Raw genomic sequence first — 27,402 nt, 5'->3', positions numbered from 1 at the left:
TTGGGTTCTGCACTGACAGCCTGGAACCTGCTTGGGATTCTTTCTCTCTCTGTCACTCTGCCCCTCCCCACACTCACCTGTGTGTGCTCTCTCTCAAAAGAAATAAATAAAATAAGGAACTAGGAAATCGGGAGGTGTTAATTTGGGTTTCCTTTTTTTAAATGGTGGAAATGAAGAGGTAAATTTGGTTTAATACTGGTTGAGTTTAAGATGATAACTTGTAAAATAGGCCGGGACTAAAGATACGGATTTGAGACTTTTATGTACAGAGGTGAAAGTTGATGCCATAACAAAATGAGATCTTAGAAGAAGTATATAGAATTGCTCTATCCAATTTGATAGCCACTAGGACAGGGATTCTGAGGTCTTGAAATGGGATGAGTCTAAATTGAGATGTGCTATGCATGTGAAAAACACACTGGATTTCAAAGGCTTAGTAAAAAAAAATGTAAAATATTTCATCAGTAATTTTAATATTGATTATATGTTAAAATGATAACTTTTAGATATGTTAGGTCAAATATATGATTTAAATAATTTTCCTTTTTTCTTTTTGGTTTTTTTTTTTTGATGTTGTAATTAAGAAAAATCTTAATTACATACATGGCTCATGTTATATTTCTATCAGGCAGCACTAATATATAGAGAGAAAATAAGGGGACTAAAACAGAACCTAGGGGAATGAAATTATTTTGGAATTAAAAATTTTAATTTAAAAAGTAATACATGCAAATAGGTATTTGATGCTAAGGGCACCTGGGTGGCTTAGTTGGTTAAGCATCTGACTTCAGCTCAGGTAATAACCTCACAGTTTGTGAGTTCAAGCCCCGCATTGGTCTCTCACTGACAGTGCAGAGCCTGCTTGGGATTCTCTCTCCCCGCCCCCCCCACCACTTGCACGCACACACACACACACACACACACACACACACACACCCTCTCTCTCTCTCTAGCAACAAACAAACCTTAAAGTATTTAAAATAACCCTACAGATGAGTATAAAATGAAAAGTAAGAGTTTCTCCTACCACCACTAATATCATTGGTTTCTTACTGGTCTCTTCCAGGAATATGTATGTATACATATATAAACACATTTCATTCAGGTGGGCTCAGACTATACTCACTGTTCAGTACCTTGCTTTGTTTAATAATATATCTCAGAAAGCATTTATAAAGACACATAGAGATCTACTTGACTCTCTAAGCCTCTGTGGTTCGTGCATCCCCCTCACCAGGCAGTCTTTCTGGCTGCTTCCTCACCTTGGGTGCTCCTTCTCCTTCCTTGTTTATAGTGACCTGTTGCATTAAGTTTTTGTTCCCTATGGCTTCTAGGATAGCCTATTTGAATTCTCTCAGATTTACCAAACACTCAATACCAGGCACATTAAACAGGACCCAGTGAACATGTTTGTCTCTGCAGTATGACTGAGACATCCTCCAGGAGAGGGGCTGGTCTTACTTGTCTGTGTCTACTCAGTGCCTGGAGTCATTAGCCATACAGTGGGTGCTCTATCACCCACCAGATGTTTGCAGAATTAGTAAATAAATGGGTGAATGAGTAAAGTACTTTATAATGGAGCTATAAATGGAAGGATATAAGATAAGCATCTCCTAGCAAACAGGCATTTATATAGTCTACTCAGAAAAATGAGTAAGACTTCAAATGCATATGGTATGTGCTTGATAGAAATCTAATGCTTTTCTCCCATTTTAAAATACTGAAAACTGGAACCATTCAATCATCAGGGTTACCCGAAATAATGCTAGACTTTTAAAATTAATGTATTCGGCTAATAACTTGTTGACTACCTGGTTAGACACCAAGAAGTATGCTGGTTCTGAGTACACAGTAGTAGACAAAACAGACATAACTCCTGCCTCCATGGAACTTAACACTGGTAAAGTTCAATGGCAGATTCTTGGCAGTTTTGATATTATGATCTACAATAACGATGATGATGGCTTCCCTTTAATGACTGCTTAATATGTGCTATACTCTACACTAAGCATTTTATCTACATTGTTTTACTTAGTACCTATTCCAAAAATGCCTTTGGAGGTTACTAAAGGGTTTTTTTGTTTGTTTTTTTTTTGTTTGTTTTTTTTTGTTTTACATTTTTAAGTATATAAGGAATCTGAAGCTTAAGGAAATCAAATCCATTTGTGCTATACCAGATGTGTCTAAAACAAGCGACAGGCATAGAACAGCCTTCCTACTCCTGACCCAGTGATCTTTTGCCACACCGCACTGCATCTTTACAAGGGAACTGTGACCCCAGTTAAGGGGATTCTAGAACATTCTTGGTGGTGATCCTCTTAAAAAGTAAGGATTTCACATAAATCTTAGTAGCAGATAATGGATGTGACAAAAACAGGACATCATTGTGACATATGAGTAGCTGTGCACCCCCATTTGAAGGTTCAAGTAAGTGTTTACTAAAACAGGTGTCTGTCTTCATGTTCTGTAGTGTTTTAAACTTCATTTTCTGTACTTGTTTCTAACAGACAAAAATCGGATCAGGAAAGTTGATGGGGCCCAAAGGAGTCTCTGTGGACCGCAACGGGCACATCATTGTGGTGGACAACAAGGCGTGCTGCGTGTTTATTTTCCAGCCAAATGGGAAAATAGTCACCAGGTTTGGTAGCCGAGGAAATGGGGACAGGCAGTTTGCAGGTACACTCGATGGTAATATGTAAACCCCCTTTTTTACGCTTCTTCTGCTCACATTTGCATGATGTTGGAGCATGTGGAAGATGCCTCAATCCCCAGTGTGTTTTCCGGCTTTAAGAAAGATACTGGGGATAAAATCTAAGCAAAAGCATGATGAGATGCTTCTCAATTACTCCGCCAGCAGTAAGTTGAACTGCGGTTCGTGTGTGGTTTTTATTGGCAGCAGTTTACAGCTCAGAAGTCGAATCTTTGAATATTAAGTAAAACATAAAATTTAAAATAAAAATGTTTGAGGAACAGTGGAGTAACTCCAATTTCTACCTAGCTGTAGCTTTGTATAAGAGCGAGCTTCGGAATGAGAATTTTCTTCACCTTTCTAGATGATGGTAAGAGAGCAGGACTTCAGAAAATTTGCTGAGTACAGGAAGGCCAGTTCTGTTACTTCTCTTTCTGGTGTACCACTTTGGAAGCACAGGCTGACTTAGTTTTTAACATCTGCAAGAAGAGGCTGAAAACGGTATATTAAATTTTCTTTTTAAGAGGATGCTTTCGGCATTTGACAATAATTTGCATAATCATTTTTGTGCTTTGTCTCCAGTTCTGCCAGGTTCTGAATGTCACCCCAAATTACAAAATATGGGTTTCTGCTCTACTTTTTAAAAAAATATTACATATGGGCGTCTTTTTTCCCCGTACTAAGACTCCCCACATCCTCCCTAAAGGGACTAACATGTACTCAGAGAAGCTGGCAGATGTGACTTTCAGATGGTGCTGCAGAGAATGAATTCTGATGCTTATTGCTCGTTCCGCTTCGTTAAGGCTGCTGTCACTCTTAGCTTGATGTAAACGAAGCCAGAGTAGACAGTCCCGAGTGTAGAATGGTAGAGGACCTAGGCCATCTAGAGCCAGAGTTCTAGCCGAATGATCTTTCAAGAACCGAGTCTATAATTCTTTGTTCTTTCTTAAATAACTAATATGTTGAATTTTGTAACTGCTACGTTGTTGTAATCATTTTTATTGTTAACAGTAGTCACATATGTTTTTCATCTTTATTGCAGGTCCCCATTTTGCAGCTGTAAATAGCAATAATGAGATTATTGTTACAGACTTCCATAATCATTCTGTCAAGGTACTATAAACACACCAATTATTGTTCACTTTTAACTGCTGTTATTGAGAAATCAGACTGAGAGAAAATAATGTAATACTCCCATATATGCACAGGAACTAAAGGAATGAACCTGAAAGAGTACATTTTGCTTCTCCCTAAAGATGCAGGTTTTAATTTGGACCCACAGAGTTGGGAGAGTCAGAAAATCAAACAAAATGTGGTGGCGACAAGTTTTTTAATTTGAAATAGCTATAAATGGAGATGACTTAAAAATTAAATTTGAAAAAGCAGTTGCTTGAACTTAGAGAGGCAGAACTTTCCAAAACTTAATATTTTGCCTCTATTCAATACATTAAAACAAGATCACTTTTTCAATTATCTGCATCATAAGGCCTTTCAAACAAAATTAGATATCCGAACTCCGCTAATATCTAAAATCTGTGCAGATTTTGTGAGGGAAATAGCCCTAGTGTACATTCCTATAGATGTCTCATACTTTAGAGAATGCTTTTGCACACTTGGTGTTCCCCAGAATACAGTGCCCCTTCCCCTCTGCCGAGCAGTGTAGTACATCTTTCTTACTAGGTTTAGGGGGAAGAAAGATTTGAGATTTATTATGAGCAAATCAGGACATCCAGAAATGAAAACAAATTTGTGACTTAGTGAAACGAGAAAATGTTTAATTACATTCTAGACCGCGGTTCCTAAGGTGGGGTGCATGTTCCACTGAAGGCACGCCAGGTGGCCATTGGCAGTGTACTGGCAGACATTTTCTTTTTGTTTTTTTTTTTTAACGTTTTATTTATTTTTGAGACAGGGAGAGACAGAGCATGAACAGGAGAGGGTCAGAGAAAGAGGGAGACACAGAATCTGAAACAGGCTCCAGGCTCTGAGCTGTCAGCACAGAGCCCGACGCGGGGCTCGAACTCACGGACCGCGAGATCATGACCTGAGCCGAAGTCGGCCGCTTAACCAACTGAGCCACCCAGGCGCCCCCAGACATTTTCATTTTAAGAGTCATGTGTTTATTTTTGGCGTTACCCTCTGTTTACATCAAGTGGTACTGGTTTGCACTTATAGAAGTGATACAAAGTTTTCCTTGTAAGTAAATGCGTTAAAATTTTTTAAGGTGAGGCCTTTTTAAAGGAAGGGTAAGAAGGAAACAGCATAAGTGGCATATGCCAGTGACTAAAGTTTGCGCTTAGAGACAACCATCGGGCAACCAAAGTTGTCAGTGTTGGTGACTGGAATAGCTACGTAGGGATAGGATTTCAACACCCAAAGGCACTCTCTCTCCTGAGCCCATCACCACTTCATTTCCCCCAGGTTGTCCCAAAAGATACATTTAACCCAAGTAAATGGAATGGTTTTGAGCTTTTCTTGGTGGATGCAAAGTGTAGGGCACAGTGGGCCTGCCCCTGGTGGGGCAGGAAGAGGGGAAAGGATGCCCACCATTGCTTGCTTCTCAGGCTGCTTCCTGCCACGTTGTGTCTCTGGAGTTGCTGCCATAGTGGGGGAGCTCATTCCCCACTCCCCTACCTCCCTCAGTGTCTGTAAGCTGCAAATCCTCTCTCTCTACCGGAGGTGTCTTGGTAAACGGAAGAGGACGTTGGGAAGAGTAGTGCTGGGGAGGAGGGAAACAGCAGAGGCAGAAGGGACTGGGCTCAGGACTGCCCCCCCCGCCCCCCCCCCCCCCAGCCGGGGGGTGCTGTAACAGTCCTGTGTGATGAGCTTAACGATAACATAGGCTGTCCTCAGACTTCCTATCCTTCACTCACTTAATAGGGGCATCATTTAACTACAGGGCATTTAACCAGAAGATAACTCATATGGATCAGCAAAGGCCAGCAAACGCCTGGTATAGATGCTGCCCACCCCCACCGGAAGACAGTCCTATTAATCAAGTTGCTCTTTTCTACTAAGCGCAACTGTGGCCTCAGAGCCTTTCCGTCCCAGTGCTCCAGGCAACCTCTATGAATCAACTGACATTGGTATGTGGGAGGACTCCTAGTTACCAGCCCTGGCTGACAATGTAGAAGGAAATAAGACATATGTAAGTAATCAAAATGCAAGGCAGATAGCGATAAATTATTATTTTAATATAGGTACACATAAAGTTCTATAAGTATCCAGAAGAAAACAAAGAGCAGATTTCTGTAACTAAGACCATCAGGGAAGACTTCCAAGTGGAGGTGGTATTTGAGGTGAGCAGAATTTTGAAATCAGGAAAGGATTATCATCCAAGTGATAAAAACTTGCTATAAAAACTTGGATGAAAAGCAAAGCTGTAAAAACTATTTCAGCTCATGCATCCGCCTCTTAATATGTTTTCATCTGAATAATTTATAAGCAATTAAATGACATTTTAGGTGGGAAAAATAGAAGCTACAAGAAATTTGTGATTATTAAGATTCTGAAAACTCTTCAAGTTTTCAGTACAGCAGAGGTAGATTATTTTACTAATTTGAACTCAGTTTCCCTCTTATTTAAGAAAACCAGTGTTTTTTCTCTTCTGTTTGGCAGCTGTTGCCATATAGCTTTTATGGAATAGTTGGGCTTTTGTTTCCCCTGTGACACGTGGCAGTTAGCAGTGGTTCTGGATTCAATTCATTTCTCTGTTGGTAAATGTAAAAACTGTGCCTATAGGTCGGGGCTAACAAATGGTCTAGTTCTTTAGCCACTTTCAGTGTGTATTTTGTTTTCATTGCAAAACAACTAAATTTGGCATTCTGCATCATTACAAAATGGGGCAGAAGCATTTGTGTTTTTTGCAGTAGGCCAAGGAAAACACACCTCCTCAGAGAAATAAATACAAACAAACAAAAAGATTATTGGTAGGACTTATTAAGGGGAAAGATCAGAGAGTAATAAATTGTGTCCTCACCAGCATACAAACAGTTTCATTGGCCTTTAAAACAAGAACGTTCTGTGTGAAAGGAGATAAAAGGAGTCAGGAAAGATTTTTAAAAAATAATCTTAGCCAAAGCTAGTTCTTGTCTTGTCCTTTCCAAAGAACCAAAGAGGTAGCTTGCTTAGCTGGCAAGTTATGTAATTAATTCAAGAAGCAGTCATGATTCTTTTTCTTTATCTTAAAGGGAGTTTAGCCTTTAGAGATGGTTTGTCTCCCTTTGCTTCTCCAATGTACATAACTAAAAGAAAGAGAGTCATTTTAATCTTTCATGATCACAGAGATGGCAGTAGGAGAATCTGTAAAAGGCCCTGAGATCATTCTCAAATTAGGTCTGCACTCGGGTATGGTGAACTCCCTCTGTTCCACGTCTCAGGAACCCTTATTCTCATGGCTTTGCATGTAATACGTTTTGATTTGTTAATGGGTCCTTCAACATATGTTGGCTGCATCATAATGGAAGCTTAAAACAATATCCTGGAGATACTTCACAGCCATTAAATACCATCTGAATCAAGATAAAATTATGCTTACTGTAGCTTACAAATAACCACATAATAACAATTTATTTCTCTCCAAATCAATAATCTGTATTTGATACATGTACTTTAACACTCCATTAATAAGAATATTTAATTAACCACAACAAGCTATTGCTTGTCTAGATCATATATTAGAGAATCTGCTGAAGAGTTCTGTGTACCTCCCCAACTTCTCTCAGCCCGCTCCCCTCAGTATGCTCCATCCATCAAAGCCTTAGGGTCATATAACCTATCTATTTTAACTAAATATATATTCTGAAAAAAAATATATTAAAAAGCCCTTCTCTTATTCCTCACCTGTGCCATAACACGCACACACCCACCCACACACACACTTTTCCCTTATATGCCCTTGTAAGTGTGAAGTCCAACTTGCTCTTTCTCACGTTGACTTTGTAAAATGGTAATCAATTCTGAGCACCCAGCCTAACAAAAAGCTCCACGGTCCTAAGCCAACTTTGATCATCCCTCCTGTTAGAAATAGTAATATTTCTGTTCTTGAAATTTAGCTATTTATTCAAAGGCAGGAATAATAATACTGTTGAAAATTATAGCTCCACTTTCTTATCCTGCCTTATATTCCTATATATTTTATAATTTATAACAAAAGTATTTTTCATATAAGTATTCAATAACCAGATAGGAGCTAGAAATAAGAACTGATTTAACAAATGATAAATCAAATTTATATAGTAAATTGGGGAACCATAAGTAATATAGGGGTCTACTTTGTAGATTTTTTTTGTTTTTTTTTTTTTTAGAATGTCTTCACTCATAATAAAAAATCTGCTGAGATACATATTTTTTTAAAACCCGTAATGTTGGCTCAACTATTTTTGGTTTAAAATAAAATCATTTAAAAATATCTCATACAGGTGTTTAATCAGGAGGGAGAATTCATGTTGAAGTTTGGCTCAAATGGAGAAGGAAATGGGCAGTTTAATGCTCCAACAGGTGTAGCGGTGGATTCAAATGGAAACATCATTGTAGCAGATTGGGGAAACAGCAGGATCCAGGTAAACTCATGTAACGCTAATGTATTTGTTTAGAGTGATGGGTGTTTGTTGAAAGTGAAGAATTGGCTGTCTCCCAACTGGGATGTTTTCCATTGTTCACTGGTTAGGTGTTCATAGACCGTTTCAGGAGAAGTGCTACACTAAGGTGGAGGAGAGGTGGAGTAGAAGGTGGAGGAGAAAAACATCAACAGGTTACCAGAGTGAAAACCTCTGAATTGGGAATTTTTTTTTTTAATTTTTTTTTTCAACGTTTTATTTATTTTTGGGGGGGGGGGGGTACAGAGAGAGACAAAGCATGAACGGGGGAGGGGCAGAGAGAGAGGGAGACACAGAATCGGAAACAGGCTCCAGGCTCTGAGCCATCAGCCCAGAGCCTGACGCGGGGCTCGAACTCACGGACCGCAAGATCATGACCTGGCTGAAGTCGGACGCTTAACCGACTGCGCCACCCAGGCGCCCCTGAATTGGGAATTTTTAACACAAAAGTGTTTGTGCATAGAACTCAAGAGGTCCATCCATTGAACAAAAATATATTACTATTTTTACCAGCTTCCAACTAAAAACTCATTTTCTTTAATTATGAATATAGGCAACAATCACCGTAGTTTTAGGAACACCTATAACTTTGTCACCAAGAGGAATCATGGTTGCAGAGGTCTTGAATTGTCATATATGCTCATCACTCTTTCAGAACCAGTCAGTGTTACATGACAATTTAGATGAGATGGATCCATCGCCATTTCTTGTTATTTAATGTGTTGGTTTAAAAAGCACACATATTGGGGCGCCTGGGTGGCTCAGTCGGTTGAGCGTCCGACTTCAGCTCAGGTCACGATCTTGCAGCTCGTGAGTTCGAGCCCCACGTCAGGCTCTGTGCTGACAGCTCAGAACCTGGAGCCTGTTTCAGATTCTGTGTCTCCCTCTCTGTCCCGACCCACTCGCATTCTGTCTCTGTCTCTCTCAAAAATAAGTAAACATTAAGAAAATTAAAAAAAAAATAAAAATAAAAAGCACACATATTACTATATCGCAGTTTTGTACAATTTTGATAACTATGTTTTAATAATGATTGTTTTCCTTTATAATCCCTTGTATTTTGTTTTATGCATTTAAAAACATTATTCTGCTGAATAACCTGAGTCAAAGAGGAAGTCCCAAGGAAAAATTTAAAATATACTGGCCTGAATGAAAGTACAAATATAGCATATCAAAGTTTGTGGTGTGCAGCTAAGAGGGTCCTTAGAGGAAGATTTTTCCCCCAGCTTTATTGCGATATAATTGGCATATATATTGTGTAAGTTTAAGGTGTGTAATGTGATTTGATACACTTATATATTGCAAAATGATTACCACCATAGCTTTAGCCAATACCTCTGTCACCGTCACGTTACTACCATTTCTTTTTTGTGGTGAGAACATTTAGATCTCCTCTCTTAGCAAAACTTTCAAGTATATAAAATTGTTTTATTAACTATAATCACCATACAACGCATTAGATCCCCAGAACTTATTCATCTTCTAACTGGAAGTTTATACCCTTTGACCAACTTCTCCCCATTTCCCCCACTCTCCAGCCCTGGCAACCACCATTCTACATGAGAGGGAACTTACTGGCACTAAGTGCTTACATTAGAAAGTCAGAGATCACGAATCCCAGCTCCTACCTCAAAAAAGCCAGAAGTAGAGGAGCAGAACAGCCTGAAAGCAAACAGGCGGGAGGAAATAGTGCAGATAGGATCAGAAATCAGTGTAGTGCAAGGCAAACAATACAGAAGAGCAGTGAAACAGAAAGGTGGTTCCTTGGAATGATCAGTAAGATGACAGACCTCTAACGGGACCGCTAAAGGAAAAGACACAAAGTGCTAATATCATCACAGACTCCGCAGGCATACGGAAGTTCTGCGAACTCTACATGCGCATTTTTGACAATTTAGATGAGATGGACCAATTTCTCAAAAAGTACAAATTCCACAACTCACTCAATATAAAATAAATAACCTGAATACCCCAACAACTGTTAAGGAAATGTAGTTAATAATTTTTTTTTAATTTTTTTTTTCAACGTTTATTTATTTTTGGGACAGAGAGAGACAGAGCATGAACGGGGGAGGGGCAGAGAGAGAGGGAGACACAGAATCGGAAACAGGCTCCAGGCTCTGAGCCATCAGCCCAGAGCCCGACGCGGGGCTCGAACTCACGGACCGTGAGATCGTGACCTGGCTGAAGTCGGACGCTTAACCGACTGCGCCACCCAGGCGCCCCAATAATTTTAAAACTCCCCAAAAATAAATCTCTAGACTCGAATGGTGTTACGGGAGTATTCTGCCAAACTAGGTGAAAGGCACACAGAATTTCTCTGTACTATCCTTGGAACTTCCTATGAATCTATAATTATTTCAAAATTAAAAGTGAACAAAAACATTTTAATATAATAATGAATTTAAATATATTTTCATGGTTTAGGATTAATGGTGTCATGATGGCATTTGCCATTTTAATTGGGTATAAAAAATAATAAAAGTGGTTACATTCTGGAAAAAAAGAATTAAAACATTATTTTGAGGTCTGTAGTTGTTTCCAGACAAAAAAAGTAGATTTTTCTCTAAATTAAGAACAAAGGTTTTGAATCCCCAGACTAAGAGACTATTCTTTTCTCAATTTCTCTTCCCAGAAGAATCTAAACATACATGTGCAGACAGGGTTATTCATCCTTGCCAATATGGCCCTGTGCCGAATTTCTGAGACCTCAGAATGCACGGGTTAAATCAGGTAGCAATCCAGGTGTCTTTGTGAAGACAGTAGTATTTAGCCGTTTGAATGTGATACTGGTATTACTTCCCAGAAAAAGGACTGAGACTATAAATGCTTTTATTTCTCCATTATATTTATCTTGCTTAATTATGCTAATGTACATCTACATTTGAAAGGGCTATTCTATTGTGTTGGAAAGCTAGAAGCCAGACTGGGAACCAAGTTCACAAAGCAGTTCTATAGACTACAGGTGCTTAGCTGTTTGTATTGTGGCCCTCCTAGCACCTGCCTAGTCACACTGCCTTGTGAAACACCTATGGGCCAAACAGAATGGTCAAAAGAAACCAGCCTGGGCCTTGTGAAAGAAAAATGTTCCTTGTATTTCATCATGGCAGAAGCTTCTAGCCCAAAAGAAGACTACTTCATATCCAGATGTACATGTTGTGGGGCGCCTGGCTGGCTGAGATGGTAGAGTGTGTGAATCTTGATCTCAGGGTTGTGAGTTTGAGCCCCACACTGGGTGTAGAGATTACTTAAAAACAAAATGTACATGTTGAGTTATTGACTTCTCTTTTTTTTTAATTCTTTTTTAATGTTTATTTATTTTTGAGACAGAGAGAGACAGAGCGTGAGCAGGGGAGGGGCAGAGAGAGAGGGAGACACAGACTCTGAAACAGGCTCCAGGCTCTGAGCTGTCAGCACAGAGCCCAACGCGGGGCTTGAACTCACAAACTGTGAGATCATGACCTGAGCCAAAGTCGGACGCTTAACCCACAGAGCCACCCAGGCGCCCCAAGTTATTGACTTCTTATAACTCCTTCTTTCCTGAAAAGGAAGTGCCTGGGTGACTCAGTCGGTTAAGCATCTGACTTGGTCTTAGGTCATGATCTCAGGGTTCATGGGTTCAAGCCCTACATCAGGCTCTGTGCTGACAGCTCGGAGCCTGGAGCCTGCTTCAGATTCTGTGTCTCCGTCTCTCTCTGCCCCTTCCCACTCGCGCGTGCTCTCTTTCTCTCAAAAATAAATAAACATTTTTAAAAAAATGAAAAGGGGGTGCCTGGGTGGCTCAGTCGGTTGAGCGTCTGACTTCGGCTCAGGTCATGATCTCGAGGTCTGTGAGTTTGAGCCCCGCGTCAGGCTTTGTGCTGACAGCTCAGAGCCTGGAGCCTGCTTTGGATTCTGTGTCTCCCTCTCTCTCTGCCCCTCCCCCCACTCATGCGCGCGCGCGCGCGCGCGCGCGCGCGCTCTCTCTCTCTCTCTTGTCAAAAATAAATAAACGTTAAAAATGTTTTCTAATAAATAAAAGAGGTTAGGGTGGGAGAGAGAGCCAAAGCATAAGAGACTCTTAAAAACTGAGAACAGGGGCGCCTGGGTGGCGCAGTTGGTTAAGCGTCCGACTTCAGCCAGGTCACGATCTCGCTGTCCTTGAGTTGGAGTCCCGCGTCAGGCTCTGGGCTGATGGCTCAGTGGCTGGAGCCTGTTTCCGATTCTGTGTCTCCCTCTCTCTCTGCCCCTCCCCCATTCATGCTCTGTCTCTCTCTGTCCCAAAAATAAATAAACGAAAAAAAAAATTAAAAAAACTGAGAACTGAGGGTTGATGGTGGGTGGGAGGGAGGGGAGGGTAGGTGATGGACATTGAAGAGGGTGTCTTTTGGGATGAGCACTGGGTGTTGTATGGAAACTAATTTGACAATAAATTTCATATAATAAACAAAAATTTTTTTCTAATAAATTAATTTTTAAAAAATGAAAAGGAAAAAAGATCTTTATTTTCTCATTGTATATTATGACTCAGAACCATTCCTTTGTGGTCTAGTGGCTGATTTTTCTGTCTTATGATTGGGGATAAAAGAGGGATGTGAGGCTGGAAGTGTGGAAAATGAAGGCTGAGAGTAGGAGACAAGGGTCCTTCGTTTTCAGGCACCACTGAAGACTATTCCCCTCAAACTGACCACTGTTAAGAATGTAAATGAGGTCTGGTGGCCAATGGCATGCTCCTTGTCAGTGACTCTGAGGGGTAGAGAGTGAAAGGAGGAAAAGCAAGGTAAGTGGAGTGAAGGATCGGATATATGATCATTACCTAAACGAACCTGTTGGGTTACACGCATGCTTTTGTATTGACAGTATGAGCATTAAGGGTTTTCTAACTCCTGTTTCATCATATTACTCTCACTTTTCCTGTAACACTCTGCCTTTATATTTTTTACAGGTTTTTGATGGAAGTGGATCATTTTTGTCCTACATTAACACATCTGCCGACCCACTGTATGGCCCCCAGGGCCTGGCCCTGACTTCAGATGGTCACGTTGTGGTTGCAGACTCTGGAAACCACTGTTTCAAGGTCTACCGGTACTTACAGTAGTGGTGGGCAGATGGACCCTCCTCTCCCAAAGGTCTTGCACTATAAACTGGAAGGGATTTCTCGACGCGGGACCAGATTACACTAGACTTTTCATGCTAGAAGGAATCATTGGCGAACTTTCCAAGGTGATTTCTGAATGTAACAATTTCCTTAAAAACTGCATATCTGATTTCTGTAATTCGCCTTTAGGGTTTGAAAGAAGGAAATCCCTTCTACTGAATCTTTGGAAAACGCAGCGTTTCACACCTGTGAACTATGGCTTCTAGGACAGGGATTTATGTAGTTGAACTGATTTTGCAAATCAAGCAAGCACTAAAAAAAACCTAGAATATTTAAAGGTGTTTGTTAATCCCGTGAATGGTAGCTTTTGTGCAGAGCCTCCAAAAACAAAACAAAACAAAACAAAACAAAAACAGAATCTGTTGTACTTTATTTAACTTCAATTACAAGACCCGGGGGATCTTCTAACCTCACTTTTACAGTCGGTCTTAACTCATGTGACATTTTTTCGGTTATCAGTAACTACATGTAAATTAGGAGCAAATAAGACTGTCTTTCAAAACCCTCCCAGATGTGATTAGGCAGGTCTCTTGAGTTTAGCATTTAAAAACCACTGCACATATCCCATCCTTTCTGGGTTAGATCAAAGATCCTTTTTGTGTGTTCTCACCTTTTCTCTCCTGCTCCCCTTGTATCAAAAAACAGTCCATTTTCAGGGAAACCTGAAATTCCGAATGCTTTAAAAAGCATATTACAATAGCAATGCTACCTTTTGGTAAACAAACAGCCCCCCTCAACTCCAGATTAGTGCACTGACATGTGGTCAAGAAAAAGTCAGTCACATTTTATGTGCCATGTTCTCACGTGTCTCTCCTCTTCCACTTCACGAAAGCGAAAGCTTTACCTCCTGCAAAATGTCAGCACATGTAGTAGGACGCCAGTGTCCTAGGACAGAGAGCCATAAGTAGCCCTTTGGAGGACAGATGGTGTCAGCCAAAGGCATGTGATTGATTAATGGTTTCCCCTTAGAAAGCAAGTGTTACCAAAGTCGTGTTATCTCGAAAGCATTACAGGTTAAGGGCATGTTACGGTTATTTATCATTGTCTAATGAATAGTAGAGGCATTAAAGGACTATGTATACATGATTAGGGTAAGGTAGAATGTATCATATATATATATATATATATATATATAGCTGAACCTTTGGTGTATTGAAATAGGCAGCACTCTGAAAGACAGAAGCATCGTCCAGCACATCCCTTTACTGAGCAGTTTAAAGCCGTCCCTAGTAGAGCAAGCCCTAAAACAGGTATAATTTTCACCATTTTCCAGGAATGATGGTATTGGCTGACTTTCAGTCAGAAAATGGCCTTCTGTGCTTTCAAAAGCAAAAACAAAACGAAAACAGGTTGAAAAGGAAACGTTGAACTTTAGTTACTCTTAATTTAAACTAAGTATAAATGGGTTTTGAGAAATGTGAAGAAAAATTTAGTCAATTGTTAATCTGTCTTTGATACTGTAAGGTAAGACGTGGTCTGTTTCCACTGTTTAATTTTCTACTCAGTTCTACCAAATAGGATGTCATGTTTGGCATCTTTGATATGACTTTGGGATCTTTTTCACTGAAAGCACCTTAGAACTGTACTATAAGAAAACATTTCCCATATGTATAATTATATGTGATGTTTATTGCTTAATTTATAACCCAGTCATTCTCTTAAAATAGGACTTTTTTAAATTTAGAAGGGAAATCTAGCTACTTCCAATTGTCTGTCAAATTTATTATGCCCAAATCAACCTCTCAAAAAAAAATGTTTTCAGGAAGATTTACATTTAGGTTTAGAATTTCTTTTTCTTTTTTCTTTTTTTTTTTTTTTTAGTTAGGTAGAGTTTTCAAAATATTTGAGACTGTGATAAAGTTATAAAATTCAATAGCATTTTTGGATGTTAAATAAAATACTGTTTCCTAACATCAGCGAACTAAGTCTTTGAATTCAAACACTCGTATTTAATGAGTGCTTACTAGGTGCCAGGCACTATTTTAGGCACTGGGGATACAGCAATAGACAAAAGAGACAAAAATCCCTGCCTGCTTGGAGCTTACACTCTAGGGAGGGAATTTCATTTTGCCCTTTACTAACATTCTGCATAAAAGATAAGCTAGACCTTTGATAGGTCCTAGACCGTTTAAAAGAAAACCTTTTAAATTTGTTAAAATAACTTCTGTTTGTTTTCACAAGTAAAAGTGGCTTCCTGTTTAGATTCTGTCACAGGCTATTGGTCTTAAGACTAGTTGACTTAAAAGTGTTTTTTGCACAACATTGAAATTATACTTGTGAATTTAGAAATTAACTAGCCGTCCTACCATATCGGGCTGGGTATCTCAATAATATATTGAATATGAAGCTATTTTTTTTTTAATCTGTCAATATTGGCACAAATTGGAATGGAAGAATAGATAGTTTGATTCAGACTTATTCCACTATCTGTTACTAAAACACATGTTGTGGGCACTCTAAGAAACACTGTATTTTCCCCTCCAAAATATATAATCATGTATGGTAAAGTATAGATAACATTTCACATTTGGATACATATTAGCATTTACTGTATTTCTTGATGAGCATATTTGAGGAGGGAAAGTGCTGCTGATAAGATAGAGTAGACAAGATTTACATGAAATTTTGTCACATTCTCTGGAAAATGGTTTCTGGTAAACTGAGAAGGATATTAAAATAAGTGATTTTTTTTTTTCCCTAAGCTATCATTATTGTTTGATTTCTCTTTGTCAAGTGTACAGAACCTGTCATACGTTCATGATAAGTAGCACTGAGAAATTACCCATTCAAATGTCCCCTGGGCACTTACGGCAGCATATTGCCAGTTTGAATGTAAAGGTCAGTGACAATGCATTCCCTCCAAAACAGACCTCCCCTGCTGGGCTTGGGGGACGTGGTGACCTGGCCATCCAGAAACACGTGAATAAAAAGCCTTTATGACTGTTCACCATTTTTTAAAATGGTACTTAGTATCTTGATCAAACTTTAGTCTCCAGTAACTAAACAAATCCCCAAGTTTCCTTATTTTAATTTACTCTTTGACTAGATTTGAGACAAATAAATACTACAGGTCCATGCAACTAGAACACAGTTGCTTCTACTACTAAATATACAGGGTATGTCCTCATATGAAGTTGACTGGAATAGCAGTATACTAGCAAGTGTCTATGGATCCTTAACATGGAAGGATTCACATAAATGCTTTGCTAATACCTACTGAGTTAATTGGAGGAAATAGCAAATAAATATTAGGTAATGTGCAGATTACTTCAAAAGGGAAAAACCTTTTTGTACATTTGGACTCTATAGTATCCTCCCTATTCACCAGCTTCTGGAACGGGAGGAGTATTTTTAGTTTACTAATTTAACAACAAGACATTTCCAGGTAGGAGAACATTGAAGCTGTTTGCTTGAGAACATCATCTAATTTTGCTTAAAATCGAAAGTCGTAATACTGTTGCATTCTGTAAATGTTGCAGGGTTTTAAACTTTACAATTATTTTAATATTTTTGATAACTAGGAATCTAGTATTGCCATAAAGGAAACTAAGTGCCCATTAAAGATTTGTTTGGTATAAATAAATGATTTTTTTGTTTTGTTTTAAATGACAGTAAGCTACAAATCATGATGTTAATCTTAAACTTTCTGAAGATGAACTGTGTGGCAGTGATTGTGTGGTCTGTTTGTGGAGAATGTATGGAAGCTATTAATATTCTAAAATAGATTAATAAATTGGCTATGTTGTCCCAATGAATGTACAGCACGTCCATTAACTTTCAAAAGCAACACAGCCTTAAACTCAATGCTTTTGCTTTATGACATGGGAATGTTCTGTCACCAACAGAGTGTATTCTTGTAATAGAATTCTTTATATCATTTTCAATTCTATAGCCTTTCAATCCTATGTATGAGTATAAAGGATTTCTGCTTCCTTTGTTTCTTTTTAAATTTTGTACATTCCATCTTTTTAGGTCTGTTTCATACGTTTTGTGTATAGAACACTAAGTCTTGCGCGCTCTGACATTGATACTGATATATTCTCATTTGTTCTTTTATGAATCGAAATGCTGACTGCCTATTTAAAGAAAAGAATGAACGCTGTGCATCAAAGTGTTTGTATGTCCGTAGCTACATATGTACCACAGTATTTTGGATGCTTTAGTCTACAATAAAACTTTAAATTAATTCTGTCTTGAAACATAGGAGAAACAAGATTCATGTGTATACCTTTACCATGCACAAAATCTCAAATCATTATAATAAAGCTTGTTTTCTCCATTTCCAGGGTGAATGTTTATGTATTGTTTGCTTTTTTAGTAAAGGGAAATGAAGGAATGTTCTACAATATGGGGAAGATACCAATACCTCAAACAAACTGTTTATAAAAGTGAGAAAAGCATAGTGAAATTTTTGTTGTTTACGATGCTAATAATCAGGTGAGCATTTAGGATGTATCTTAAGCAGGAATTTGGAAAATCATGACATGTATGTCTAGCAAATATATTTAGACGTCCAAACAGACCCAAAGCAATATGCTTATAATCCTTAAAGAATCACAGGACAGACCTTCTAGCATCAGGGTGGTCACATTTCTAGGGGGTGAAGAACTAGAAAGGGACCTCTCTGCAAATATTGTCTTTAGGTTCCAAAGTTTAATTAAAATAAAATTCATTACAATAGAAGTTTTTTTTAGAGGTTAGGGGTTTATTCATTTATTTTTAAAATATTTTATTTATTTTTGAGATAGAGATAACACGAGCAGGGGATAGGCAGAGAGAATGGGGGACAGAGGATCCAAAGTGGGCTCCATGCTGAGAGCAGACAGCCTGATGTGGGGCTCAAACTCACCAACTTCGAGATACAACCTGAGCTGAAGTTGGACACTTAACTGACTGAACCACCTAGGCTCCCCTACAATACAGTTTTTTATATTCCATCAAGCTAATGGCCAAGCATTTCGAGCAGTACTCACAACATCTAAAGATTACGTCCAGACAGGCCTCTGGAGGCTTGGTTGTAAAGGAACCTGATGATAAATGTACAAATAATAGGGTATCACTATGTCATATCCTTCCAAAGAAGATAGTTTCAACTGGCTTGCTTTTTTTTTTTTTTTTAACGTTTATTTATTTTTGAGAGAGAGAGAGACAGAGTGTGAGTGGGGAGGGGCAGAGGGGGAGGGAGACAGAATCCAAAGCAGGTTCCAGGCTCTGAGCTGTCAGCACGGAGCCTGAAGTAGGGCTCGAACCCACAGACTGTGAGATCATGACCTGAGCCAAAGTCGGAAGCTGAACTGACTGAGCCAGCCAGGTGCCCTGGCTTTCATAAATCAAATAAACTTTACATTGGTCTCTATTCATAATGTCAAAGTTGTCATTTTAATACTGCTAACCTATAGGTCAGGTATCTTCCCCACAAGACTTAAGGACAGATAAGCTCTCAACTTGAGTGGTGTATGGGTTTGATATTTGATCTTTTGTTCTCCTATAACGGACTCTTGTCTTTCTTCATTAATTATAAATAAGTCATGGCCTTATATATATATATATATGCATAGAACTTTTTTATTTATAGGCTTTTTGATTTTTCATTAAGTCTGGAATACCAAAATTTTCTTTTGAGTATCCTTTGTGAACAATGGAGGGACACAACAAAAATTTCTTGTTTTGTTTTTTTGGAGGGTTAAAAAAACCTCTAATGGTTTGTAACTCTACAAGAGGAGACTAAGTCAGTCTTGGAAGGACAGATGAAATAGAAATGAGAAAAAGGCCAAACATGTAACTGCGGATATTGGTTTTATTTAATCCTGCGTCCATTCTTCACTTATTTTTTCTTTAAACCAAGCAGGCACCATTGCCATCATGGGCCATTTGGAGATTTTCAGATGCAGAGAGCATGGCATTCCTGATAAAAGCCAGTTGTCCCACGTTTAAGCATCTCTCAAATTATCCTTTGAGAACTCATTTCCCATAAAGCCAGCTGCACTCCTTTCCAGAGCAGCCAAGTTCAACTAAAGCTGCAGTGTATTATTTACCCTAAGTGAAGAGGCAGGAAGGGCAAATGATATTCTATCCTCTACCCCACGCTACTGCCTTTTTTTGTTGTTGCTGTCATTGGACAAATGTCTAAGCACTTGTGATACACCAGGGTTTAAGGTAGGTGTAAGGGATATAAAGATGAGGTAAAGCCTGTGGCCTCTAAGAGCTTGCAGTTTGGTTAGTGAACCAGGCCAGGTAATTATAATACCATGAGCTGCTTTTATATGCATTCATTAGCAAATATTTACTGAGTCTAGTATGTTCTAGCCACTAGGGAACAGCAGCAAACTACAAAGTCCCTATTCTCATGGAGCTTTAATTCTACTGGAATGAAACTTACATCAATGTGTGTGTGTGTGTGTGTGTGTGTGTGTGTGTATTCATGTTCAGTGTGTGTATATATATACATATATGTGTGTGTGTGTGTACGTGTGTGAAGTTATATATAATATATAATGGCTGGCTACATAATTTGTGGGGGCTGATGCAAAATGAAAATGCAGGAACCCTCCTTCAAAAATAATGTAAAAGGCTTTTTCCTTTTTTCCGTGGCCTCTTGACCTGTGGTGGTGGTTTTTATTTGCTATTTAATGTCCTGTTCCCTGGGGCATAGGGATACTTGCTGTCTAAGTAGAGACCCTCATGGGCACCTAGGGCCCCACACCATGACTCAGACTTCCCTATGGCTTGGGCCTGGGCCTCCTGCCAGGAATGGAGGGTGGCAGGGGTCACTGGATGGGGCTGAGGGAACTGGCAGGTAAGAACTTGCCCCAGAGGAAGGCAGAGGGCTGGTGTTGCCGCCGGACCACTTATGAGCCAACACTTGGTAAAAGATGGCGAGAGAGCATGAGGTGTCCAGGAAAGAACAAGTAGTTCAATGTCGTGAGGCCACAGGATGCTCAAGAAGAAATGAGGAGAAATGAGACTGGGCTGCAAAAAGGAGTAAGTTCCTTACTGTGCCTGTTCTCCCAGATGGAATGATTAGAAACTATGATACAGAGCAAATTAAGGTAAGAGCCATAAGAGAAGTGTTAATAAAACACAAGGGAAGTTCTGAGTTATCACATGATTCATGGGCACAATCCTGCTTTATGCCACATAATTATAAATAACAGTCCCTTTCGTTCTCAGATGTGCCCCATTTGGATGATAAATTGTATACTTACTCTACACCAGTGTTGCTCAACCTTTTTTCCATTATCATCCCCCTAAGGAGCTCTCTTACACATTTTTTCCTAATCTCCCCTACGCCCGCTCCATGAAATGTTACTACCAGAGATGTACCGTGTATCTGTTTATGTACTATAGCCTTTTGGAGAACCACAGACCATCTGAGATTTTTCCAGCTTCCAGGAAACCTCTTTGAAACCGATGCTCTGCGGGGTGCCTGGGTGGCGCAGTCGGTTAAGCGTCCGACTTCAGCCAGGTCACGATCTCGCGCTCCGTGAGTTCGAGCCCCGCGTCGGGCTCTGGGCTGATGGCTCAGAGCCTGGAGCCTATTTCCGATTCTGTGTCTCCCTCTCTCCCTGCCCCTCCCCCGTTCATGCATTGTCTCTCTCTGTCCCAAAAATAAATAAAACGTTGAAAAAAAAAATTAAAAAAAAAAAAAAAGAAACCGATGCTCTGCAAAAATGATACAATAGCATTGTCATTTTTAACTCAGGGGATGTGGGATGACTGAGAAGTTGATTACGGTGACTATTTCTTGGGGTACCTGGGTGGCTCAGTCGGTTGGGCATCCGACTCTTGGTTTCCACTCAGGTCATGATCTCTCAGTTCGTGAGTTCGAGCCCCACATCAGGCTGTCTGCTGTCATTGCGGAGCCCACTTTGGATCCTCTGCCCCCCATCCCTCCCCCACTCATGCACTCTTTCTCTCAAAAATAAACATTAAAAAAAATTTTTTTAATGTTGACTATTTCTTATTTGAAATGTTCTCTTTTCACGGTTTTTCATTCTCCTCCTTTTCCTACCTTGTAGACCTTTCCCTCTGTCTTTTCCAAATTACTTTCTTTTCCTGCTTCCTTACTAAGACGTTTCTTCTAGAGGTCATGCTTTTCAGAATTTCAAGGAAGGGCCATGAGAAGGTTATCTTCAGTTTGGAGTATATTTCCTGAGAAAGCAAGGGAACTGGAGACAGGAGAATGTGTCTCTTCTCCTTGGTGGTGTCGTTCTGAGGTCTGGTATTCTAAAATGGGTGCACATCTGGAATCTCAGAGAAGTGTAATTACAATTCAGGGCCATTTAGGGTACAGCTACTGTTCAATGAGTAACCCACTCTATGTGCACTTAGTACTCATCTTTCCCAAGAGAAGACCCAATTGAGTCAATTTGTCACTGTCCGAGGCTACCTTGGCCACCTCAAAGGCAAGGGGCTTGCCCTATGTTCACCCTGCACACTCTGCCTTTGGCACAAGCGCCTAGCCCTGGTCTAGTCAGGCATGGCCCAGGTGGCCGAGAGTTCATTAGATGGAATGGCAAGAACCACACCTGTGTGTAGCAAGAATGCCGGGGGTTTAAAGACAGAACGTGGCCAAGGGCCTGGAAGACACCTAGAGAGTCAGAGTGTCCTCTCCAGTGGAGTTCTGTCCTCAGATCTCATCTCTCCTGTGTTCTTTCCTTCCACAAAGGAGATACCCACACAGAGAAGTGCACACATGTTTAGTGGTTTTGCTCCTTTCGCATCTCACCCTTGCTGCCTCCTCACTCCCAAATAAATTACCAGCACGTCTTTGTCTCAAGCTCTGTTTTGGGGGAAACTCAGGGGATTCTGGGTTTCCAGGTTCCTAGTCTAGAAGAGGGGTTGTGACAGGTGGGCACATCTCTTTGGCCCTGCAGATTCCTTGCCTGTGGGGAGGGTTGTGGCTGGAGTAAGGGCAACAGGTCCCTCTGTAAAGCAGGGTCTTGGGCAAGGGTGCTGAGATGGGAGAGCAGTTCTGACTAAAACAAACCCCTTACTGGTGTGACCTGTCTGGTTATCTTGACACACTTTGCAGGCAGCAGATATAGTAAAAAGAATGAACTTCATGTATGCTTAAGGATTTTGTAAAACACAAATTTGAACGATAAACAAATGCCATCTGGGTACAAAAACAGATGCTAGATGGTGGATACGGGATCCCAAGTCATGTGTTCCTCTCAGATGCTGCAAATATTTATCTACCATACTTAAAAACCTGTATACTACATCTGCCTGCTCCATAATATTACAAAACTTGGGGTATCTCTAGACATCATTAAAAGATAAACTGAGGCATATTAAAGATTTTAGGAGTCTGAGCAAAATCAGTTCTAATCAGGCAGTGCCAAACCGGAAGTGGGTAGGACTGCTCTGGCGACAGGAGCCCGCGGAATGACTTAAACATAGAGAGTACAGAACCAAAGGAATTATTCGATTCACTAAAGCTTAAAGTCGTGTTGACTGGGGGCGCCTGGGTGGTGCAGTCGGTTAAGCGTCCGACTTCAGCCAGGTCACGATCTCGCGGTCCGTGGGTTCGAGCCCCGCGTCGGGCTCTGGGCTGATGGCTCAGAGCCTGGAGCCTGTTTCCGATTCTGTGTCTCCCTCTCTCTCTGCCCCTCCCCCGTTCATGCTCTGTCTCTCTCTGTCCCAAAAATAAATTAAAAAACGTTGAAAAAAAATTAAAAAAAAAATAAATAAATAAAGTCGTGTTGACTGATGCAATTGTCGTTAGTGTTCTGATTTCCTAACCTCAGGGCATTTACAGGCTTAGATTTTGCTTTGCCCTTGTAGGCTGCCGCAGCATTAGAGCCACACAATAGAGTCTAATGGCTTCCTTGTTTAATTTAACACATCCAAATGGTATATATGATAATTTCAAATTTCTATTGGTAAGGATAATGAATGGGAAAGCATTACCCAATACAAATAAGATTTAAAAAAAAATTTTTTTTGCTAACATTTATTTATTTTTTGAGAGTCAGAGAGAGGCAGAGCACGAGCAGGGGAGGTGCAGAGAGAGGGAGACACAGAATCAGAAGCAGGCGCCAGGCTCTGAGCTGTGAGCACGGAGCCCGATTCGGGGCTTGAACCCACAAACTGTGAGATCATGACCTGAGCCGAAGTCAGTCGCCCAACCGACCGAGCCACCCAGGTGCCCCAATAATTAAGATTTTAATAAAATAAAGTATCCTCTGATTTTTCAACTGAAAACTATATCCAGTTATCCCCAAGTCAATGAAGAGACGGTGTTCTTAAATACCTCGTACATTTATTTGATACACATTTATTGAGTGTTGACCATCTGTTGGGCACTGTGCTAGGTCTTGGTGACACCAAGATCGTTGGCTTAACCTCTGCCACAGAAAGGAGTTTGATGTTACAGGGAAGCTGTCCAAGAAAACAGTTATAGAATGAATGTGGGGTGCTATGATAAAATTGCAGATTGCTGGGGCACCTGGGTGGCTCAGTCGGTTAAGTGACCGACTTCGGCTCAGGTCATGATTTCGCGGTCGGTGAGTTTGAGCCCCGCGTCGGGCTCTGTGCTGACAGCTCAGAGCCTGGAGCCTGTTTCAGATTCTGTGTCTCCCTCTCTCTGACCCTCCCCTGTTCATGCTCTGTCTCTGTCTCAAAAATAAATAAACGTTAAAAAAATTTTTTTTAAAAATTGCAGATTGCTATAGCATTCCGCGGAAGACACTCTATCTGCTTGTGCCCTGGGAGAGGGGAAGCACGGAAAAAGATTTCTGAAGCCAATCATGTCAGATCTCCCAGACATATGAGCTATCTAAAGGGAGATTAGAATAAGCCAAATGGAAAAAGGTCATTCCTGATGGAGGGAAGAGGTATGGCAGTTCAAGAGCCAAGTAAGGCAACTCTTCCCACAAGCATCACCTTTACGATTTTTGTCAAATCTATATATCACCAGTGCCATTACTTAATATTTTCTTAAATATCATTTTTGTTTTTTTGACATACCTACTTCATCCAAATCTAGAGAAATGCATGAGAACTCTGGAGTATAATGTGCTACTTATACTTTTTCTAGTACATATTAAAACATGTATTAAATGGCTACCCATTTACTATTTTAAAATCATCTCATGTACCATCAATCATACGGTATCCTAATGCACCCTAGGGAAAACTAAATCAATGGAACTCTAAGCAATCAATATAACCCTGCCCTTGCTTATGTTTCTTTTTTTCTTTTTTCTTTTTTCTTTTTTTTTTTTAGTGCTTACTTATTTATTTTGAGAGAGAGAGAGAGTCTGAACAGGGATGGGGCAGAGAGAAGGAGATAGAGAGAGAATCCTATGCATGCTCAGATCTCAAACCCACAAACTGTGAGATCATGACCTGAGTGGAGATCAAGAGTCAGAAACTCAACCCACTGAACCACTCAGGCGCCCCTTGCTTCTGTTTCTTAAAAAAAAAAAATAAATAAAAAATAAAAAATTAATGTTTATTATTTTTAAAAAAAATTTTAACGTTTATTTATTATTGAGAGACAGAGAGAGACACTGAGCGTGAGCAGGGGACGGGCAGAGAGAGGGGAAGACACAGAATCTGAATCAGGCTTCAGGATCGGAGCTGTTAGCACAGAGGCTGATGAGGGGCTCGAACTCACAAACCACGAGATCGTGACCTGAGCCGAAGTCAGTCGCTCAACCAACTGAGCCACCCAGGCGTCCCTGTTTATTTATTTTTGAGAGAGACAGAGACAGAATGCGAGTGGGTTAGGGGCAGAGAGAGAGGGAGACACAGAATCCGAAGCAGGCTCCAGGCTCTGAGCTGTCAGCACAGAGCCCGACGCAGGGCTTGAACTCACGAGCTGCGAGATCATGACCTGAGCCCAAAGCTCAACCGACTGAGCCACCCGGTGCCCCGTCTTTGCTTCTGTTTCTTAAAGAAGCAATAAGAGATAAAAATTCTCACTTTAGATGCCACTCTATGTTTTCGGTAAAATTACTGTACTTTAAAATGGTTCAAAATAACTGATAAGTCTGAGTTAATTTTGTAGCGCCTTTAGGCTAACACACCCGAGCTTCAAACCTGAATATTCATGTATTTTCAGGTCGTGAGGTAGCAGCTTTTCCACAGCTCTCATTTGAAGCTCATTATTTTGTTTATTGAAAACAAATAAACCTAAGGGGAAAACAGACAACACAAAGCGATATTTAAAAACTGGGAAAACACTGAAGAGAGCTGCAACGAAGAGGGGTAAAATAAGGAGAGAACAGAGTCCGCCTTAGGCTGGGCAAATCCGGGTGGAAGGCCTCGACAGCCAAACCGCCTCTATTTTTTAAGGCCAACTTTAGGCCGGGTTTCTGCAGCGCGAGGAAAACGTGCCCTAAAGTGAGGGCTTAAGACTTTCTTAAAAAAGGTGTCACATTCTACATCAGGAGAGCAGAGGCAGGAGCGCGGAGAGACCAGTCCAAGCAGCGCCCGGGCCGACCCCGCCCCTCTCCGGCCTGCCGCTCCGCCGAGCCGCCAGGGGTCGCCGCGCACCGTTGGAGCGGAGGTCGGCCCCCGTCCCACCTCTTCCTGGTCGCTGCTCCGCCCCCTGGCGGTGTCCGCGCCAAAATCAAACCGGTCTAGTCCCGCCCCGCCCCTCGCTTCGCGCAGGCCCAGCCTTCGGAAGATCCGCTATGGTAAGAACTGAGGCCGAGCTCCAGGGTCCCGCTCCTTCCCACTCTCGAGGCGGCGGAGCTCCTCGGCAGCTTGAGGCCCCGGCGGGGCTTCGGGGGCTTGGCTCCCATGGAGGGGCCGCCAGGTCGACGCGGCCGGAGCCCAGAGGCTGAGGCGTGGCCCCGGGCCTACTACCCCTACGCCGCGGGGCGTCCGCCGCCTTCCCGCCCTTGCGCGCCCCGCGCTGTCCCCAGAGCCTCCCAAGGCGGGTTAGGTTAAAATCCGGAGGCGTTCGCGAAAGTGACCCGAGTGTCTCACAAACTTAGCGACCTGTCCAAAGCACGAGTCGCTTCAGAACCATCGCACCAGGCTCCCCGGATTCTGCTGCCAAAGGTGCAGCCTCTTAGGAAGAACCGGGAAAGGTGCGAGCGAGCCGGCATCTTGGGTCCTAGACGAGTGCTATGTATCATGGTTTGTAGAGCACGTTTCTGAGTGGCTCACGGTTTCAGAAGTAACGAATCTTCACTTTATGCCAGTAAGATTTCTTTGAAAATCCGTTGTTCTTTTACCAAAGGGCTGGAATCGATGTCCTTTTGTGCTCTGAACTGCTGGTTGGTAAGGAGTTAGTCCGTTTATTAGGGAAGCACTGCGCTGAGTTAGCCTTCCCTGCATACCATGGTAGGTTAAGTCCTGGTAAGATTCCAAGGCGTGCTTGTATCTTTGTGAATTTAATGTCTTTTAGCTCGTCCAATCATTAAAAAAAAAATTTTTTTTTTTTAAATTTGAGAGAGAGAACGCGAGCGGGGGAGAGGGTTAGAGTGAGGGAGAGAGAGCGAGAATCCCAAGTAGGCTCCATGCTCAGCTCAGGGCCGGTGGCGGGGCCTGATCCTAAGACCCCCGGATCATGACCTGAGCCGAAATTAAGAGCTGGAGGCCCAACCGACTGAGCCACCCAGAAGCCCCTCATCAAATCATTTCCATAAACTTCAGTTTCATGTCATTTTTTTTCTGCCCCTGTTGGCAGAGAATCAACATCTAATTAAATGAATCTAAGATTTTAATATCTTAATTTAGTTAAGTGGCCGTTATTTTGCTGGGCAAGGATCTAGGTTGTATGGTACTTATTTGAAGATACTTGTCCAGATGTAATTACAACTGATAACGGCTTCTTTGTGGTTAAACTAACAACGCAGCCACCTGGGCATAAAACGATCTCAGAAGCCAAACAGGAGCACACTTCAATCTGTTACCCATGCTGTGTGGTAGTGTATTTCTCAGTAGTGTTACTGGCCTAACACAACTGACCATTGAGAACTATGCAGCACAAATGCATTAACTTTATCCTTTTACCT

At 41.0% G+C, this 27,402-nt stretch overlaps 2 protein-coding genes across 7 annotated transcripts in view; both read left to right on the top strand.

Moving 5' to 3' along the window:
- The window catches only part of TRIM2 (tripartite motif containing 2), a 127,095-nt gene extending 109,393 nt beyond the window's left edge, over nt 1-17,702 (top strand). For all 4 annotated transcript variants that reach the window (XM_047855979.1, XM_047855980.1, XM_047855982.1 and 1 more), the window contains exons 9-12: nt 2,508-2,676; nt 3,732-3,802; nt 8,110-8,250; nt 13,211-17,702. In XM_047855979.1, coding sequence (XP_047711935.1) covers nt 2,508-2,676; nt 3,732-3,802; nt 8,110-8,250; nt 13,211-13,363 — 534 coding nt within the window. In that variant the 3' untranslated portion in view covers nt 13,364-17,702. The remainder of the gene's footprint in view (nt 1-2,507; nt 2,677-3,731; nt 3,803-8,109; nt 8,251-13,210) is intronic.
- An 8,297-nt stretch (nt 17,703-25,999) lies between these two features.
- MND1 (meiotic nuclear divisions 1) overlaps nt 26,000-27,402 on the top strand; it is a 64,635-nt gene continuing 63,232 nt past the window's right edge. For 2 of the 3 annotated variants that reach the window (XR_007151877.1, XM_047857663.1), the window contains exon 1: nt 26,000-26,073. Coding sequence is in view for 1 of the 3 variants with exons in the window: in XM_047857663.1 (XP_047713619.1) it covers nt 26,071-26,073 (3 nt within the window). In the remaining 2 variants the exon portion in view is untranslated. Of the gene's footprint in view, nt 26,074-26,372; nt 26,473-27,402 lie in introns of those variants that run through there. The other variant, XM_047857664.1, reaches the window with a different exon arrangement.

Source organism: Prionailurus viverrinus, chromosome B1 (genome assembly GCF_022837055.1).
Source record: "Prionailurus viverrinus isolate Anna chromosome B1, UM_Priviv_1.0, whole genome shotgun sequence".
NCBI lineage: Eukaryota > Metazoa > Chordata > Mammalia > Carnivora > Felidae > Prionailurus > Prionailurus viverrinus.
The sequence above is the reverse complement of the archived record's forward strand: the minus strand, read 5'-3'. Positions and strand labels throughout refer to the sequence as shown.